This window comes from Diadema antillarum, unplaced genomic scaffold (genome assembly GCF_040938485.1).
Source record: "Diadema antillarum isolate AM-2024a unplaced genomic scaffold, OU_Dant_1.0 seq00000850_RagTag, whole genome shotgun sequence".
NCBI lineage: Eukaryota > Metazoa > Echinodermata > Echinoidea > Diadematoida > Diadematidae > Diadema > Diadema antillarum.
In genome coordinates, this window is record NW_027271723.1 from 77,376 (window position 1) to 91,346 (window position 13,971).

The following is a 13,971-nucleotide window of genomic DNA, read 5'->3' on the forward strand; positions in this document are numbered from 1 at the left end:
TATTCAATTTCGTCCCGAGAAGCACATGGAACGCAAATCCTAACTTCAATTTTGTCAATTGTCACTGTAATAAATTTTTCGTCAAACATTTTCGAAGACATAGAATTCAAAATCGTCAATTGTCATTCAAATTCATCCCTCCCGCTGACGGACCGCAGAATGTGAAGATCAAATTTGCTTTTGTTCACACAATTTCATGAATTTTTCATTCAAATTAGCCAGATATTGTCGATTCTTTATTTTGAGGGTGAACCAACTTTAAGCCGACATATTTTTACTTTCTCTCGTAAATTGTATCGTTACACATTATTCCCTAACCATTTGCTTAGACAATACACACGAAAAGCATGGCTGCCAACCAAAATCGCTAGAGAAGACCATTGATTGATTGAAGGATAAACGACAATCAAAAGTCATAACCCAGGACAGTATGTCAGTGTCACCTTTTGAACTTTAACTCGTAATTTTCAGGTTTTCGCATCATAATGCATGAAGCAAACTTTAAATTTTGTACCCTGGAAAGCAGCAAACATAATCATGTTATCCATTCTTTGACGTTAAACAGGCTACAATTACATACACTTAAAATTTTGTCTTTAATCATGTTTGCCTAGAAATCGTTTGTCAGTGTTTTCGTATGCGAGACGGTATACGTCTGTTTGTATCAGTGTGTATTCGGATTGCTTGTATGTGTGTCTGTATCTGTGGTTCTGTCTGTGTGTGTGTGGGGGGGGGGGGGACACTTGTGTGTATTGTTAACTCATGAATGTAAAATGTGAACAGTTACAGAAAAAAAAAAATACATGAATGACTGGGAAATCACACCGGATAGAGATATGAGACAAATATGAATGAAAATTTAACGAAAATGATTCACAAAAGACAAAATTGATCCTGCTGTTTTGAGTGCTGCGAGTGAGACTGACGAATTTGAACTGTAAATGACGAAAATGTTTGCCAAATGACTAAATTGAATGGACTTCATTTGAAAATGAACGACGAAAGACGAATTTGAAAGTAAGATTGGCCTATTCCCGACATCCCGTGATGAAATTGAAGTAAAAATTTGTGAAATTGAATGAAAAAAAAAAATTTGAAAATGAATGGGAAAACCTATATTAAATCTCCTCAACCATTTATTGTGCCACCATAGCTTTCCTGTTGGATCAAGGAATTTTACTACACCTGAATGGCCTTGCCATTTCACAGAGATCTACAAACTTGTAGGTCAAGTTTGGACAGGTCACTGAACACTGATGTAGAATGCTTGGCAAGTTGAAGGGATGGTATTGTATTGGTTGAGGTGAGGAAGCAGCTTTAGAAACCTCTTTATGAAACATTAAAAAAGCATACCATTCTAAGAGGAATTCAAATATTATCCGACGAAAAGTGGTTTTGAAGTGGCTGAGACATCAAAAAACAAAGTTTAAACAAAGTGATCCTGATAAAAAGTGGATCCCATCTTTTATCAGGATCACTTTGTTTTGGGTATCTCAGTCATTTAAAAAACCAATCATTATCAAATAAACGGTGAATTCCTATTTGAATTACCAGGTACCGGTATAATTATACGCTCTTTTACATTTCATGGGAGATTTCTCATTATCTCAAAAAGTCATCCATCTAAAATCACTGGAAACCTGCAGCCCCATCTCAGCCAAAACTGTACTATCCCTTTAAAGTAAAGTGCCAAGGAACAGAGTTAAAGTACACTCTGCCCTGGCGCAGATTCCATTGTTGATATCAAAATAATAGCAGTGGACTCTTCACAGGTATCAAAGTTCTGGCTGGTACCACGAGGAAATTATTGACGATTGAGAATAAAATTCCACCAAGTACTGGTATCTGAAGTGTACTCCAAATCGAGAGTTCAAGAGGTTGTCACACAATCATTGCATCAATCACAAGCTTCATATCTATTGACATGGCTGTTAGTGATACTGTTGGGATGAGACGGGGGGGGGGGGGGGGGAGGGGGGGAAGGGGGGGAGGGGGAGGGGGAGGGGGAGGGGGGAGGGGGAGGATTATATCAAGATTGGAGTCATGAAGGGTCCAAGGCAAAATTTGGTATGAACTTAGAATTACTAATTTTTTTGTCAATACGTACTGGTTTTCATTGTACATTAAAACGCTGCCTGTAAGCAGCAGATAAGTACAGCTGTATGTAAGAAAAATCAACATGTCTTATCAAAGTGTTAATTTCGAGGTTCTTTGATTAGCTCTGATATGAAAGGAATAATGCAATTCTGTCTCGGTAATATTACAATGTCTCCAATTCTAGTCAAACTTTTTTTTAAAACAAATTCATAGGCCGTTGCTGTTGTTGTTGTTGTTGTTGTTGTTGTTGTTATTGTTGTTGTTGTTGCCAGCTAACATTTAAAACATCTCACTCTGGACATGAATTAATGTTGTGATTTGGATGAATTGAATCTGAACACTTTCTAGGTATGTATTCAAAAAGAATTTTAAGTGAAGAAACAGGTAAGTGTGCATACTGAAGAGTAAACAAATAAGTCTTAGCACAATCACTAATCTGCAGGCATTTGTCACTGAAGGTATTCATCACTGAGGCTATTGTTCATCCCACACAATGAATGATGCAAATGCACCCTGAAAACTAATTTCCCCACACTATAGTCCTCACATCCACATGGTGTGTTGTAATTAACTTCAAATTCTGTTACATATAACATGTACATGTACCAACGAAATTTATAAAAATCTTACCAAAACTAAAGGGCTATCCTTTTTCCCAAGTAGTGTCAGGAATATAAAATATTTCAAGGCATTGTAGTCCAATTTCACTGATCTTCTCTCATTTTCTTTCCAAACACTTTCTCCTGATACAGCTGTAGGTGTCTAGGCCCACAGTGACTGTGACAGTGATCTCTATCCACCATACCACAAAGCACACTTCTTTGCAGAGATGCACTCGGCAAAGAACTGTGCATCACGAAAGATATTATCATGGAAATCATACCTTTTTCGTCGTCTCGTAGTCCTCTGGACTAAGGAGGGGCTTGCAGGTCATGAGGTACTTGTAGAGGGTCTGCTGGAGGGGCGGGACGGGGAGACGGGCCAGCGAGTCCTGGTGGGCAAACATCCTCCCTGCGTGTACGTTGCCCCTTGCCAGGCGCCCTGGCACAGGTGCGCCGTCTTTACCAGTGATTCCCATCACTTGCCTCAACTGTGGGAGAGAAAAAAAAAAAAGGTTGAGCTTTTTTGTTTTGTTCTAATTCAATCCAATTCATCCATTTTCTTGGTATAAAATAGAATTAAAAATTCTACATGATTGTATAGTACGTAGAAACATCGTTAACAACTTCCCATACTTTGATAAAATACTTATTATACTGAGGATAGACTACATACAAATAAAATATCACAAAGAAAAAATTGAGAATGACTGCCATGTACATATGTACGCTCTTACTTTTTATCAGTTCAGTCTTTTTGTTAAAAAAAGGATCTGGACTGAATTAAATCAAACTCTTCAGCTGATAAACTGAAGTAGCAAATATTATGCTAAATCAAAAATTAATTAATAGCAGGCTATTTGTTGACTTTTAATTTCTGCAACACTCTGAAAATGTATTGAATTTCAGACTGAAAAGAGAGATGGATTTGAATATGACTGCTTCCAAAATCATTCATTGGCATTCAACACTGCACTGATCTCATCTTGCATAGCTCACATTGGTAATGATATTACAATGTTTTACAGAAAACAATCAAATAACTATGGCGTGCACAACAAAACCAAACACAAACAGATTCAGTGCCACCATCTTACGTGCCTTACTGAGAAGCCAGCCCTTAACTGTCATTCTTCTGTGACAGCTTACTTCAGACTACCCTCAAAAGTGATCAGACATCAAATGAAACGCTTATTACAGTGAGTCTGCTCCTGATGTTATGCAGTATGAGTAATCCACATGCTTGTAGTTGTACATTCTGATACAGTCTACATGAGTTCTCATTCATGCCATGGCTATTGGTATCACTTACACCTTTGCCTTTAAGGGACTGTCAGACAAGGAAACTACGTAAGCACTTGAATGTGGTCCTCGAGTATAATGCCCATTTGGAAAAGTTAGAGAAATATTCTTTTTTGTGATGCTTTTAGCAAATTACCTTAAAGGGGAAGGCTAGTAACTGATCAGTGGGAATCAGTGGAAATGCTGGGAGATGATTGTTCCAATCCTTATGGGATTCATTCAAGAGCTCATTGTATATCTATTGTTGTGTGAAAATGATTTGCTTCAGAACGGTCTCATATTCAAGTAATGTGCAGATTAATGCTCCGTCACTGACCAGGCACGCTAACCTGGAAGCATTAAACTGCACATTACTTGAATATGAGACCATTCTGAAGCAAATCATTTTCACACAACAATAGATATACAATGAACTCTTGAATGAATCCCATAAGGATTGGAACAATCATCTCCCAGCATTTCCACTGATTCCCACTGATCAGTTACTAGCCTTCCCCTTTAATACAAACACAAACACACACATACACACACACACGCACACATTTACAATGTACATCATATTTCATATTACACTGCAATATGCATATTATGAAATTGCCTATCTTACATACAATGTAGCTCAAGTGCAGTTTTATTTCAAATTGCATGAGGGCTAATTATGCATAATTGGAGAATACCAGTAGGTCTACATAGTATGTTGGTTAGAAGAGTAAACAAAAAGGGCATGCACCATTTATAAAGTGTATGTATTCCTGTAATGTGAACATCATTTTTTTTTTTTGGGGGGGGGGGGGGAATATACTATTTGTTTAACACGGGCTTCCTCTTGCAAGAATCCAAAAGTATAGTTCACAAGCAACCATGATTGAATTACATTTTGTATAATGGAATCAATAAATGTCACATGGTACCAATCGACCAATCACAAATCTTGCTATAAAATGCACTATTTACAAAGGTTGTACATGTATATCATGATCGAGATGACAATGTACAGTGTACTATCCGTGGTGAGTACTAAAAAGCACTGTATCAGTTCAAATAACAAACCACATGGTATGGAACTTTCAAATCAAATCACAGATAAAGAAGAAAATCCTGCTGTTATTTGAACACCAAAGGGTTATAGACATCCTATGATGATAAAACACAAGCACTCTCTAACACCATAGATACTCTCTGAATAAGACATTCAATGACAGACACCATGAAGTGAATACTCACAGGAAGAATTTACAGGTAGACCAGCATGCATGAAAAGAGAAGGACCACTGGCTAGTAGTAGATACCAGCAACCATGTAAATAAGAATCGCAGGCCACTGGAGTGATATACCATGTACTTATCTTCACCTTTAACCCAGATCTACTCCTCGCTAATCACAGAGTAAATATCATCATACCCACAACTTACACAGAACTGTTTGAGCGAGTCTAGCAGTGGTACAGGAATGCAACTGTCCACGTTACATTGGGATAGATAGAAAGAAAGAGAGATTGGGAGAGAGAGAGAGAGAGAGATAGTACTTCACACAGTCAGACAAAAGTGCGCTGGTTTTACATTCATCCCATGTTCCTTGGGAAGTTCATTTCCATGCACAGAAAGAGCAGAACATTGCAACTGCAGTTGTACTATGCATGGGTATGTGTGTGTATGTGTGTATGTGAGTGAACAATTCACAAAGCAGGACAAGTGAGAGAAGAGAAGGTGACTTTCAGCTCTTTTCTCCCTCTCTCCCTCTTTCTGTTTTTGTTTTTGTTTTCTCTCTCCCTCTTTTGATGCTTTCCCTGGTATCCAGTAGACTACAATGTACGTAATTCTTCTCACGTGAGTTCACTAATGACAAACAATGGCAAGGACAATTTGTGGTATAAACTGTACATGAATGAATGGATGAATGGGAGAGGATGGCATGTTTTATGCACTATATGTCTTGACATATACTAGTAGGTCATATGGGTCAACAACTGGGTCATATTTTGGTCATATCGAGGGTTCAACAAACTTCTTCAGCAAAAATCAACAGGCCCATGAAAGGGAGTCTATATCAAAGTTTCAGACGGGTTCTAATGTAATGACATTTGAAGTAAAGTTTTGAGTGAAGATACATGTAATGTGACCTGTGCTATTCATGAAAAAGGGAGGGGGGGGGTGTGAGATTCCATTATTTATTTGAAGACTCAATGCGTTTCTTGAGCTCTCTAAAGAGTAAAAAGGGCGCAGGGAACTTTGTGATTGTTTCTGTGGAGAGGCATTTCCTGAAGTGAAAATACACTCAATGCTCAAGGCTTAAAAAAGAAAGAAGAGTTGATAACAATCCAAAAAAAAAAAAAAAAAGAAGAAGAAAAAAGAAAAAAGTTTGTTGACACTAGACATGTAAATCTGTTATCTAACCTTTTTAGGAATTCAGCATAAGTGCCTTTGCAGTGTTTACATTAGTTCTGTTTGCCATTTCGTATAGACCAACACGATCGTTTGCAGTCTGATTTGCAGTCTGGTTGAACTGGACAAAAGTTCATTTTACCACAATCAGTTGTGATTTACCTGTTTGATGAGACTTTCACAAACTGGATCTGTAGGCTTCTTCAGACCTGGGAAAATACTTGCCTTCTTCAATAAACAATCCCATTCTCTCAGATCAGTGTGTGCCAGCTACATCTGCTAGTGGGAAAACAACTCTCTCACAGCAGCGATCGATCTGACGAAGCCTGTACATATCCAGTCGGTGAAAGTCTCATCAAACAGGTAAATTACAACTGATTGTGGCAAAATGAACTTTTATCCAGATCACATTCCAATCAGATGACTCTTTTCAGCAGCAGCAGTCTGAAGGTTGTTTGCCCCCCCCCCCCCCTTGGAACTTTGTGTATAAGCTTGCACAATAGAGAGGAACATATTAACCTTAGATTTAAACTTCAGGAAAAGCCTCCTCTTTCAAAACTCTGGCTGTTGCACATGTTGGTTTAGCCTTTGGCTCTGATGGGGTAAAGGCCAAGATGGGGTGAAAACAACGTCAGACAAAAAGCAGTGGCGGATCCAGAGGGGGGCATACTGGGCGCGCCCTCCCCTTTATTTTTTATTTTTTGGGTAAAACAAAAGAAATAAAAAGGAAAAAAATGAAATGACACCCGGAAGTGGCACTATAAATATTTCTGTGCCCCCCCCCCCCTTTATGGAATTCCTGGATGTTAAGGATGCCCCTTATAAAGACCCTCATAAAGTTATTACCACAGTCTTGAGGCCTTTTAGACATCCTGTCTGTGGGTGCATTGGTGTGAGTCAGTATGAACCAGTGACTCTTTATACTGACTCAAATACCAGTACTAAGGAGTGTTCAGGGAAGCTAAAAGTGCATTGACATGTCATGAGATAAATGAGCACATGATAACTTTAATGAAAGGAGAATATTCAGAAAGGCAGGCATGACACAAGGAAAAACATACCACAACATTACAACAAGTGAGCTGGTAGTTATAAGCAGACATTATTCAAATTTGCCATCTAAGAGTGACATATTGATGGTCATAATTAGTAATATTTGCAGGTTTCATGTCATGTACAAATGTAATGTATCTGTTGTTAATGTTGTTATTTTTTGCATAAGATTTGTTTCATGTGGCCACCAAGTAAGCAATGAATGCCTGAAAGCAAGGAACCACAAGAGGGAAAGCTTTAAGGCTGGCTTTATCAAACTAGAGAGAGAGAATCATGCTTCAAAATGTGTTTCCCATGGCGTTTATGAACGTGGTTTGAAATACGATTTTCGAGGTGCCGCGTTTATCCAAACATCATATACCTTATCTCGATTCAAGTGTCATCACCGCGGAACTGAGGTGCATGCTTTTTTGTAACTAATTGCATGTATACTAGAAGTTGACCTTGGTAGCTCGGAGATACAAATGCATTTCAAAACGGCATTGTGTTTCTCGACTTGAAGAAAGGCTTTCTTGGTCTCAACACAAATCAAATCACCCTTTTTGAATCATAATGGTGTTTTAAATCAGCATTTCTGAACACCTTTGAAAACATGGTTGCGTTTATCTATCGCCCAAAAATGCCTCAAACACGTTTACGATTGTGATTCTACCTCAGAAAATTTTGCAATAAACACACCCTTTAGTTCATTCCAAAAGACAAGGCAACAAGGATAAACTGCCTTGCCTAGGGGCATAACATCTGCTTTCAGGGCACTTGAACCAGAGACCTCGTGATTGATAGTCTGTGGTCTCATTCAGTGAACCACAAAAGCTCCTCAAAGTACATGCAGACAACATCATTCACATATCAGCCATTGGGGATCATGTTGCTATCAATAACCATTCCATCCAATGGAATGAGAGTTGTTTTCTTGCCGGAGAAGATCATTGCCCATCAAGATGGATAAGGGAGGCAATTCACATCAGGAAAACCCGTAACACAATTAATGAACAATGACTCGAGCCAATATATTCTCTCGCATGTACGATACATGATACCATTCTCTCACATCCAGTGTCATACCGCCATCTACGACGCAGTCTGAAGAAGCCACCAGTAGGAGGCGAAAGTACATGTATTCACTAGGGTACAAAATAATTTTTGTGATTGTGAAAAAAGAACTTATTTCTACATTTACACATAAAATCTACTTCGAAGTGAGCATATTTTCAAAGATTTTCTTTTTCACTGACATAAGTCATAACCAAACCCTCTCTCTTTCTCTCTCGAACCATTTAACCCCCATTTAAAGAATTTAGGTCAATTCCATTGTGACTTATGGGACAAAGTGACAATTTTCAGGAATTCCAAACCAGTATTTTGAGAAAATTGTTGCATCAAATGCATTTTTCTCAGTTCATGGTTAGATCCATCATATCAGAGTTTATGAAAACACCATACTTAGTTTGAAAAGTATCATTGCATTACGTACAGCAACAAAAATTGCTGTCGTGACTTATGGGACATTTGAGGACCACCGTTTTTCACATGGGAAAGTAAGTTCTGGAATATTCTTACACACAGAGTCTCTGGAAAGATATTTTATTTCCTGAATGTAGCAAAGGGTTGGTGCTTACCCTGAGCCAAGTGGTATGAATATCTACTCATTGGTACAGTAGCAGGATAAGGAAAACCAGTGTGACTGATGGGACACAAAAACGTGACTTATGGGACGCTATCAACTACCACATTTTGAGATTGAGAGAATAATATTTACTGATGCCGGAACAAGTTCTAGAACATCATAAAACCAATCTATGACCAAAGAACATTCAGAAAATAAGCCATCTGAGAATTACACAAGCTGTATTATGGTCATAATAGTGTATCAAAAATGATACATAAATTCTGCAAAAATTGGCAATTTTCATGAAAAATGAAGGTTTTTCAGACATAACTCCACTCCACGTTCACCGATGTTCACAAATGAGGTATCAAAATATCCGTTGTGAAAGGCTGCTTTGAGTAAACAGTACCAGATCATCTAATTAAGCTTCATTAATCATCTATACTCAATAGTTTGATTTTCATAAAATGCAACCTTTCCGTGGAATTGACCTTTACAGAATTATTCCTGAATCAACGTTTATTCTGTCTTAGCAATGCAAACTTGCCTCTTAATCAATTATTGAGATGCACTGACATAAATACACTGAAACCAGCCAAAGTTTCTACTCTATTTCCTCCTCCCCCCCCCCCCCAAAAAAAAAAACAACAACAACAACAAGAAGCTCAAGATCATGAATCCATCAAATGAATGAGATTTCACATGACTCCTGACATGCACAGTACAGTGTAAAGCCGGGGGGGGGGGGGGGGGGGGGGGGGGGGGGAGACTGTTCTACCTCCCAGGTAAAGACAAGCTAGTGATTCCTGTGGGATTTTGGCCAACTTACTAAAATGTGTAGACGTGTGAAGCCCTGTGGCTATGATCAGATATTTGCTAATGAGCTTATCTTCAAGTGTGTATCAGCTTTATGATTCATTTTCTCTGGGTAGCCTCTTCAGCGGTAAGTGGTGATAATGTCACTTGAGAAAACAGTGAGGTATATATCCACTGTTCAAAGTCTATAGAGTGAGCATACTCCTCGCGCTACACTTTACATTGCTCAGAGTGAATACATGGTTTTATGTGATTTACCCATAGTAGTTTGTCACAGACTGCAAGGCCAAAGGTTTGGATTTAATACTTAATGCACATTGTTTTATGGCCTAAGTCTTTATACACATTTTAAGAAGTGCTGCAATGATTACAGTACTCATACACATGTGACTTCCATATTAAGCTGCTGGCTTCAATGACAACTACTGGTAAATGACAATTAAAAATACAGAATGTGTAGCATATTCACAGTACACTGCATACTGCATCTATACTGCATCAAGGCACCAGAAATATACCGGTAGCTGGTGAAATGACAGGTCATATCAATTCAAAGTCATTGTGACTAGCTGTATGCACATACAAAGGACACCACAATAAACACACAGAACTATCCACCAGAACTTAAGTCTCGAGATATAAAGGTCTAAAAACGTTACTTTATAAATAGCCATTAAGCACTCTGATTCCCCTAGATGTGAATATCAAACGTAAAGGTTGTTATGAATATTTGTAAAGTGGAAACATCTCAAACTTTTGATCAAAATCAAATGATTTTTAGAGCATAAAACATTTTATAGATTTTCAAAAGAATCAAGTAAATCTGGATATTTCAGAGGAGGCTTTGAAAATTGAATTCCTAACACCTGATAAATTGTTCATGCCAAAACCTACATCATGTAATTCCCACACTTTCAAAGATACATAATATCAGAAGAATACAAGTCTATTGACTGTATATACCTACACGTAGACTACAAAAAAGCTTTGACAGCGTCCCACACCAAAGACTTCAATCCAAAATCTACGCCTACGGTATCAGAGGAAAACTAGGGAATTGGATCAAATCATATTAGCAGAATCATCAACAACAAGTAGTAATTGATGGAACTTCATCTAAACCAACTTTATACCACAGGGCAGCATTCTTGGACCGGAGTTATTCCTCATTTACATTAATGATCTGCCCGACATTATTGGTTTGCCAACAACGACAGTTAAACTCTTTGCCGATGACACCAAACTCTACTCTGTGGTAAACAACAGCAGTGACCACACAGCCCTGCAAAGAGATCTTGAAAACCTGAACAAATGGGCAGACACATGGAAGCTACCTTTCAATACAGACAAATGCAATGTGGTGCATTATGGGAGGAATAACCCATGCTTCAACTGCAGTCTTACATCTCAAGGTCCCTTCATCTCATCTTCTACCACTGAGAAGGATTTAAGTGTCACGTTCGACAACCAGCTGAAATTCTCAACTCATGTAGACAACATCACAGCAAGTTCAAATCGTAATCGGAAATCATCATGATCAAACGATCATTTTCTTCACTTGAGTATTGCTCCCAGATATGGCACCCTTGGCCTTGCTTGAAAAGGGATACACAGTGTCACAGTCACAGAAGATAGAGAAAGTCCAAAGACGAGCAACCAAGTCAATACCTAAACTCAGGAATCTCACATATCCGCAGAGACTAGCAGAACTGAAATTACCTACATTAAGTTACTGCAGACACAGAGCAGATCTTTATCCAACCGTTCAAGATTATGAATGGGCTGGAAGACATTAGACTAAGCAAGTTTTTTTTAACTTGAGAAACTGACAACATCCAACAGGACTAGATCTAGAGGACATAAGTACGGTACAAGGTGATGAAGAACAGATGCAAAACTCAAAAGCGATCAAATGTCTTCTCACAGCGCATTATCACGGAATGGAATAATCTCCCCGATTACGTAGTAAACAGCACATCACACAACTCTTTCAAATCCAACTTGGAGAAAGCATGGAAGTCAAAAAAGGACAAATATGGAGGTGTATCCTATTACCGAACGATTTTTGTTTTATTGCTCCAAAAACGGGCAAACATTATGCAATAATTTCCGCCAAAAAAATATCCTTACAGATAATTGAAATGCTGATGACTTTAGCTGTAACGAAAATACTTGAAAGATAAGCCAACTTCTAGAAAAAAAATCCGTATTTCAAATAACCCTTCCACAAAAGTTGTCTCTTTTTATCAACGCAAATCGTATTGTATTACCGAACGTGCGCCCTCTGTATGGGGAAAATTTGTACATTGTATTTTCGGTCAATGTTTTTTATTAACGCAGGACAACGAACATCGAAATTAGCAATTATTACGTAAATTTGAGGTAAATTACGTTTTGTTTTGTTTTTTTTTGCTGCAGTTTAGCAATTTTCGGCACTGGCTTCCCCTGTGAGATAAACAGCGCGTAGTGTAATAAATGCGTATTCGAGTTGTTTTGTACGCGCTCCATTGACAAAGTACGCGTTCGGTAATAGGATACCGTTCGGTAATAGGATACCTGACTATACAACCCTGAACAACAATTTTTTTTAATTCATGTCCATGTTCTCACTAAACGGCCGCACAGCACAGAAAAAAAAAGTTTGTTAGTCACCGTATCCAGATGTTGGAGCAGCAGAGGGGCAAATAAGTTTTGTATAAAACTGTAATGCCCACAACCAGGACCAGGTAGGCCTATGTAAGCATGTTTGTTATTGTTAACCAGCTAGATCTAGAATATGTAAAAAACGTCCCTGTCAAAAAAACTGCAATGAAAAACCATACGGACGGGACTGAAGACGCAAGCTAAATCCGTTTTTCGAACTGATTTAGATCTACTGAGCGCTTACACGGAACATAACAATAATTCCAGCATAATTTTTTCATGACATCACAACATTCAAGACTCACCACATGTCTTGGAACTCGGGTAAACATTATCCGCCTTGTTCTTGCTTAACGAAAGTTGAAAAAGTATGATCGTGTTCAGCGTCTTCCAACAGTCAGAACATGACAGTTGTGTATGATGAACCACAGAAATATATACCATGATACGGCGACCTGGGAGTCTGGAGCTGTTACGTGTAATGGTGACGGCCACGGCCTCGTCGCGCTTGCGCCATATACCCAGGCCAGCAGGCAGGGTGGATCGAGGTTTGAATCGGGGCCCTTGCACGACCTCGGGAGATCGGCGGATCGCGGACGCTGAAAGTCTACAGCAAAGAGTATGTGGTGTATGTGTGTATGTATGTAATCTATCTATCTATCTATCTATCTATCTATCTATCTAATCTATCTATCTATCTATCTATCTATCTATCTAATCTATCTATCTATCTAATCTATCTATCTATCTATCTATCTATCTATCTATCTATCTCTATCTAATCTATCTATCTATCTATCTAATCTATCTATTAATCTAATCTATCTATCTAATCTATCCATCTATCCATCTATCCATCTATCTATCTATCTAAATCTAATCTATCTATCTATCTATCTGTCCCATCTATCAATCTATCCATCTATCTCTCTTTCTTTCTTTCTTTTCTTTCTTTTTTTCTTTCTTTTCTTTCTTTCTTTCTTTTCTTTCTTTTCTTTCTTTTCTTTCTTTCCTTCCTTCCTTCCTTCCTTTCCTTCCTTTGTTTTTGTTTGTTTTGTTTTTTCTTTTCTTTCTGTAATCTATATGAAACGTAATATACAATGCATGTATTAAGTTTATAAAACATATAAAAAAAAAATTGGGCATACATGTACATGTTACAGTACATTTTTGTGATTTTCAAAACGCTATTACACCTACCAATCACAAAACGTAAACTGTTTATTCTCATACAAGGGATTATGGCAAAGCCATCCAGGAAAAAAAAAATTATTCCACCATTTGTCTATTTAAAAAAACCATAATTTTATTCACTTTTCACATCTCAAGGTGGGTTTCCCAATTCCCCCCCTCTTTTTGGGCTATCCAGTACTCTGTTTTGTTTGTTTTGTTTTTGTTTTTTTGCTTACATTTTTACCAAGGGCCAAGAAAACGTTTCAAAAAGCTAAAATTTTACTTCTTGGAATTTTAC

General features: G+C 38.0%; 1 protein-coding gene across 1 annotated transcript in view; it reads right to left on the reverse strand.

Annotated features, from left to right (window-relative positions):
* Positions 1-12,844, reverse strand: part of LOC139740380 (carnitine O-acetyltransferase-like) — a 28,105-nt gene extending 15,261 nt beyond the window's left edge. The window contains exons 1-2 of the mRNA XM_071650973.1: positions 12,806-12,844; positions 2,981-3,187 (exon numbers count right to left, since the gene is read on the reverse strand). Of these exons, the coding sequence (XP_071507074.1) occupies positions 2,981-3,187; positions 12,806-12,832 (234 nt within the window). The 5' untranslated portion in view covers positions 12,833-12,844. The remainder of the gene's footprint in view (positions 1-2,980; positions 3,188-12,805) is intronic.
* Between the last annotated feature and the right edge of the window lie 1,127 nt (positions 12,845-13,971).